The sequence below is a fragment of the Scaptodrosophila lebanonensis genome, unplaced genomic scaffold (genome assembly GCF_003285725.1).
Source record: "Scaptodrosophila lebanonensis strain 11010-0011.00,11010-0021.00 unplaced genomic scaffold, SlebRS2 tig00000184-arrow-arrow-pilon, whole genome shotgun sequence".
Lineage (NCBI taxonomy): Eukaryota > Metazoa > Arthropoda > Insecta > Diptera > Drosophilidae > Scaptodrosophila > Scaptodrosophila lebanonensis.
In genome coordinates, this window is record NW_022060606.1 from 296463 (window position 1) to 303411 (window position 6949).

At 41.3% G+C, this 6949-nt stretch overlaps 1 protein-coding gene across 2 annotated transcripts; it reads left to right on the forward strand.

Annotated features, from left to right (window-relative positions):
- Positions 1–4740: 4740 nt before the first annotated feature.
- Positions 4741–6232, forward strand: LOC115629976 (39S ribosomal protein L37, mitochondrial). Of its 2 annotated transcripts, none has more exons than XM_030526600.1 (4): positions 4741–4961; positions 5016–5357; positions 5420–5700; positions 5767–6232. In XM_030526600.1, the coding sequence occupies exons 1-4, from the start codon at positions 4786–4788 to the stop codon at positions 6177–6179; spliced, it is 1212 nt and encodes a 403-aa protein (XP_030382460.1). In that variant the 5' UTR covers positions 4741–4785; the 3' UTR covers positions 6180–6232. The 2 variants fall into 2 exon arrangements, with proteins under 2 accessions (XP_030382460.1, XP_030382459.1); XM_030526599.1 differs by having other exon boundaries at positions 4743–4961; positions 5016–5363.
- Positions 6233–6949: the final 717 nt, after the last annotated feature.

The following is a 6949-nucleotide window of genomic DNA, read 5'->3' on the forward strand; positions in this document are numbered from 1 at the left end:
GGAGCGTTTGCTTTAAAAAATTCACCGACTCACTGCCACATGCCGAGTCGCTTTCGTCGTCTATATCATTGACCGCTGCCGTGGCACCGCTCTCATAACTGATCTCCTGACTGTTAGGAGCAATCTGCACGACATTGTTAAAACGCTGCCGCCTAGGGCTTGTCATGCGCTCAGACGTGTTCTGCCGCTCCTGGGCTAGCACACTTTTAATCTAGGGCTTCCTAAACTCTGTTCGCTGTCTAAACTTTGCAGTGGAATAAACTTCTATGGGCTCTGGGGCCTGTCCCTGCTGTTCCCTTCTACCCTGGCCAAAATTGTTGTGCTGACGTTTGACAAAATGAGGGGTTTTCTCCTGACCTCTTTCGTCCCTGAAATTCTTTCACTGCCTACGCTGCGAGCGTTTCTTACTGGACGCGATCGCTTGAGTCCTTTCTTCGATGGTCTTAGCTTACGAAGTTGAAAACATGCTCCGCTCGATGAACCTCGCTATAATGGCATCAAAATTGAGCACAGTGTTGTGCGAAACGAGTAACGCCCTCGCAGTATCAGGCCTGTGTGCTGCTGCCGTTAAACGGCCTGAACAGCTCGTATGCGTCAGTCACTGACTGCTGCCACGCCACATATTCATCCTGTGTACCCTCAAAATCGGGAATTTATAATGTCTAATGGAATATCGCACCTAATGCCTGGGTCCACTGAAATTCTTTGGTATGCTTCAATCTGCGGCACTTCCACACGCAGTTTACTTATTTGAGCCCTCACTGTATCGAGCTGCGATCGGAAACTCTCCTCCTGCTGAGCCAAGGCCTGGCTAACGGCAACCGCCACCAAAGCCTGCACCTGATTCACATCCATGACTGCTTCTGCCTGGGTATCAATCTGATTGCTATTTATGGAATCTACGTCCCAACCGTCGTCACTATCGTATTCAACCTTTATTTCCCTGTACGGACCTGACCAACTCATCAACCCGTCCCAAAGAGCATTAATTGACACTTTCCACACGCACAAAAAAATGTGTGTTGTGGCCGATTATTTAAAGTCGGCAAAATAAGGAAATCGTTCACTTAGCTGACACTACTCACATGCACAAATTTGTATCTGATGGCCGATTGGGATGAAAGTTTGCCAGCTTCTCTAATCACGTCTTGGCATAACTTAATTTCAGACTTTCAACAGACGCAGAGATTGAAGTTTCCCAGATTGGTTCTTCTCGCCGGAGGTGCACTTGAAATACACGGATTTAGCGACGCAAGTATGGATGCATATGGAGCTTGCGTATACGTCGTATCTGTTACATCAAACGGTCGCAAGGTTGAGTTGTTGTGCTCAAGATCGCGAGTGGCGCCGCTGAGGACAATTACTGTGCCCAGATTGGAGCTGTGCGGAGCTGTCTTGTTGGCGCAGTTGGTCAATGAAATCTCGCAAATGGCAATATTTAGCTGCAAGTATTATTGCTGGTCCGACTCTGTCATCGCATTATCCTGGATAAACAGCGAGCCGTCCCGATACCAAACCTTTTTCTCGAATCGGATAGCAACCGTTCAAGAGTTGACTTCGGACATGAAATGGCGATATGTACCTACTCATCTCAACCCAGCGGACATTCTCTCACGAGGAGCACTTCCCAGCGAGCTCGTCCAGTCAGCACTATGGCTTCATGGCCCATCGTTTCTTGCTGAGGACAAAACTTGTTGGCCTACTTCCTGCACAACAGTTTTAACTTTGCCGGAGCAGCGAAATAAGGTGCTTCTGAGTTCCTGCCCATTTCAGGACATCAGCCAGGAGTGTAAATATGCCAATAGCTTTGCCAAACTGCAACGTGTATTTGGATATATCTACAAGTTCCTGCACCGAATACGGATTCCCGGACTAACTGTGGATTGCGTGCATCTCGGCACGCAAATATTGCTTCGTTTGATACAGAGGGCACATCTTTGGGATGACTACAAGGCCCTCCAACAATCTCGATCTATTAAATCATCCAGTAACATCGCTTCGTTATCGCCTTTCATCGACAATTTTGGATTGATGCGCGTTGGCGGGCGTTTGAGAAACTCGACACTTGACTTCGAGGCCAAACACCCAATTATACTGCCCAGACGCCATCCAATCACATTCGCACTCATAGCTCATTTTCATGAGCAAAATCTACATTCTGGACCACGTTCGCTTTTGGCATCTATTCGAATGCGATATTGGCCAGTCGGAGGTCGTAAAACAGTCGCCCGTGTTGTTAATAAATGCACGTTATGCTTTCGAGCAAAGCCACGTCTAATGGAGCACACCATGGCTGACCTTCCTGAGGATCGCGCAACCGTTCATGGCCACAGGCGTAGATTTTTGTGGCCCATTCTTCTACAAGAATGAAGTGCGTTACAAGGATCCTGTTAAATGTTATATTTCATTTGTTTCTCCACGAAGGCCGTGCACTTGGAGTTGGTTAAAGACTTAACCACTGGATCGTTCCTGAGCGCATTAAAAAGGTTTATTTTGACGCGTTGTCGGCCAACTCGCATATGGTCGGACAATGCAACAAACTTCGTCGGTGCAAAGAACGAGATGGCTGAGCTTAAACGACTATTTCAGAGCAGAGAGCATTTGAAGGCGCTTCAAGAGTTTTGTTTGGCTGACTACATAGATTGGCGATTCATCCCTCCTCGTTCTCCGCATTTTGGTGGGCTTTGGGAGGCGGCGGTGAAGACTGCCAAGCACCACTTCTTCAGAGCTGTTGGGAGTTCGCTGCTTAATTTTGATGGGCCGCGCACGTTAGTTTGCCATATCACAACCATTATTAATTCACGTCCTTTATTACCGCTTTCAGAACATCCTGGCGATCTCGATGTTTTGACTCCAGCGCACTTTATTGGCACTGCACCACTGTCGTCCTACATTGAGCCGGACATAACCAAGCACAATTTCAATCACTTAGATATATGGCAGCAGGTCACCTACTATCAGCAGGTGTTCTGGGCGCGCTGGCGCGAAGAGTATTTGACTCTACTTCAGTAGAGATCCAAGTGGCGTAAGGACCAGCCTGGCATCTGCATCAACGATGTCGTCCTCGTCAAAGACGGAAACCTGCCATCACTCAAATGGCCGCTGGCACGAGTCGTCAACCTGATCCCTGGAGCAGATGAGGGTTGCTGAGCTGAAGTCTGCCACTGGACTGAGCCATTTAACGTAATGTAACTCATTGTTTGCTTTGTCGCTCAAATTCCTATTTTTCTTTACGCATTGTTCTTAAATTGCTATAATTTTGCCTAAGGCGCTGCACTGTCGCATCGTTCGTTTTCGCTTGTGTCGGTACGGTAAACCCTAGTTTCCGTCTACTCGATCAATTTCTATATTAATATTGCACTTCGGCAATAGTTACTAAATTGAATTGCATTTCGGCAATATACATAATATACATGGTACATAATAGTTTTCTTTTCGTCGCTTAATATTGAACTTGTAATATGGTTTTCAATCGCAACCAAACAGTCGCAAATTAAATCGAACTATTTCGCACAGTTGAACAATAATTCTTGCGTATTATTAGTTATAGAAAAGCCTATAACTACACAGACATCTTTGTGCAAAATTTGGTGTCTCTATCTCTTATAGTCTCTGAGATCCAGGTGTTCATACTGACGGATAGACGGACAGACAGACAGCCAGAGCTAGATCGACTCGCCTCGTCATGCTGATCAAGAATATATATACTTTGTGGGGTCTGCCACGCCTCCTTCTGCCTGTTACATTTTTCAGCTCCCGCAAACCTAATATACTCTTGTACATTTCATGTACAGAGTATAAAAATGGGGAGACCTTTCGAAAAATCTTCATCAGGCATTTACTTTCGATTCTAAAAAGAAAAGATTGCAAAAAAGAGCATATGAAGTTGAATTCAGAAATTACAAAAATTTACTTATATTTTGTTTCCCCGGTCCGTACTTTAAATTTACATGGCATTTTATGACCATTCACATTTTTGCTAACAAACAGACTTGCCCAATCGGCGACACACAATTTTCGCCAAATTTGTTTAATTAATACACAGTGATTTGGTACTTATTTGAAACAAGAATTGCGTCAAAAATATATATCCTATTTTTACCTTTTGACTCACAACTTTAGACTTAACTCAGCAAAATGTGATGTTCGAAAAATGTAGTTTTCTATTTGAGCCAAGGGGGCATCTCTATTGATTGGTTGCTTTGAATGCTGTGTGTGAATGCTGGTGTTTTAAGTATACATTTAGTAATTTGCTAATTTAATAATATTTACGTGGGATATGCAAAATATATTTGATGCAGATGGTTCAGAAAAACTAAGGTTTATATTCCAATGAATATTTTTATTTGATCAAAACTCCTAGCAAAGCAAACAAGATTTAAAACATCCCTGTGGCACCGTTAATTGGTTTTGAAGCGAAATTTGGGCGGAAGAGATTTCTGTGGCACCCCTGTTTGGCTTGCTTTTGGGTTATTCTGTAAAAAACCAACAAAACCGTATCAATAAATATTTATGTATGTATATAAAGGTTCAAATACACTTTTTTGGCATAACTTTAGAGGGCAACCAAACAAGCTCGACGAAGTAACTAAAAAGCCGGGGAAATAATGTTAAAGATGAGAAGATATATCGTATTTAAAATCGGTGCATTCGATGCATATAAATTTTACATCATAATATTATATCGATATTGCCATATCGATTCCCCATCCCTAATCTCTACTGTATATTACGACTGTTTCATAACCTTGCAACAATCAATCGGTTTTATATTCATATTTTAAAATGCGCCCAACAAATATACTTTACGCCCAGCATATAGGTTGGCATTTTAAAAAACACTGGCAAGTACAGGGAAAAAGAGTGCATAGAGAAACAGGTGCTATTGCCGAGCTCTTGCGATACAATCTTGACATAAAGTCTGCTAAGAAAGTAGTAAACCCAAGTCCTGCAAGACAAGAGTGAGTAAATGCGAAAAGCAATTATATTTGAATATACACTATGAATGCATGCAGTGTGCATATTATAGGACCTGTCGTGGAAACCGTCGTTGAGAACGATTCACATCAAAAGTGGCATAACGAAACTTGTCGCAATTATAGTGATTCTAATGTTCTTCTTGGTGGGCTGGCGCAGGCCCAGGTTCTCACTAATACCATTGAAATAAGAAGATTTCCTCGGCAGATTGAAAATGCCATTGAAAACCAACAAATCCCTTCCGCTGTGGATCGAAGAATTAGGAATGCCATTTTAGATTCACATGTATTTCATGCGCTTCAAACGAAACTGCCAAAGACAAAGCTGGTTGACCGACCAGCATTTAATATTCCGCGTACATATGGAATTGCGAGCGAAAGGTGCAAGTACGATTTTTTTTTTTAATTCTATTGTTCGAATATCTAATTGTATGTTTTTTCAGCCGACTTTTGGTAAACAAACTGTTGTTTGAAATAGAAAAACTAGCTGGTCAATCAGTGACATCACGTCGAAGGCTTTTAGATAATGTCACTTTAAATACATCGCTGACTAGAAAAAAGGATTTGGTCAATTTCGCAATTACAACTGACAAGATGATAACCTCAATAAGCCCCTTGGGAGCAATATCTGATAAAGTCGAGGGAACGATACCCGATCTGTTTCCAATGGAATCGACAATATCTATTCCAAAAAAACATATTTACACTGGAGAAAACTATTATTGTACGATTAGTGTATAAATTTTTGAAAACTTTTTATTAATATTAATTGCCTACATTTAATTACCAGCACTTCGGACGGAGATAACCAGCACCCATCCTCAGACGGTTATTACATATTGTAAAAAAGGTGCAACCAATTTGCACAGATCTGTCCTAACACCATCCCAATTTGAGAGCCGCACTATGCTGACCGCATTTGCTGCTGCTATTTCGCGCGCAAAGCATTTGTATGGAATTACAACAGGGACACTTCAAACGCCAGTTGTTGTACAGTCCGTTCAAACGGATGGCCGTACCTTTCATTTTGGGATTTTCCAATTAAACACTTTTGATATAAGCTCGAACGTCCAAAATTATTGGTTCCATAGAAACTGTTTTGACTTGTTTTTGGAATGCGGTATGAAAGCTGGAAGACCTTACCTGGAGGGTTACAACCGTGAAATATTTTGTATATTGAACTCTTTTTATCATAACATTTAAAGTATTATAACATTAAATTTAAATAAATTTTGAAGTGAGCCCTTAAAAACATACATAATAATTGCCCGTCTTTGCAAGGCTAAGTATTTATGCTTATAATAATTTAAATGAGCATACACACATAAGTATGTACATATGTATGTATGTACCTTCATTATAATAATTATTTCTGCTCTTTAATGAAAAGTTACAAAAATAATATGTTGTGTTCTTTCCTAGAGTAAATAAACCAAGTTTACAGTTAATCGGATTTCTAATTATCTAAAACCACTTTTTAGTGCTCACCCACACTGTAACAGGAAACTTTTGTCCAAATTTCAGCTTCTTAACTCTTACCATTTGGGCTGTGAGTTAATTGCACTGACATACATATGTAGATACAATAGTTTTCAGGCTCCAATTATTATACCCTGTACCCAAAGAGTAAAAGGGTATACTAGTTTTGTGTGAATGTATGTAACACTCAATAGGAGGCGTGGCAGACCCCACAAAGTATATGTCTTCTTGATCAGGATGACAAGACGAGTCGATATAGCCATGCCTGTCCGTCTGTATGAACGCAAGTATCTCAGAAAGTATAAGTTCTAGCAAGCCCAAATTTGGTATCTAGATTATCCGAAGTCCGAGAAAGGACGAGTTTGTATTTTTTTCTTATGGAAGGGAATAATTATAAGAGTATATCTTAATTTAAAATTCACATTTGTGTTTTTTCCAGCATTATTGAGTCAATAATCACGCACGAACTCTGAATATGAACCACGGCACTCGTG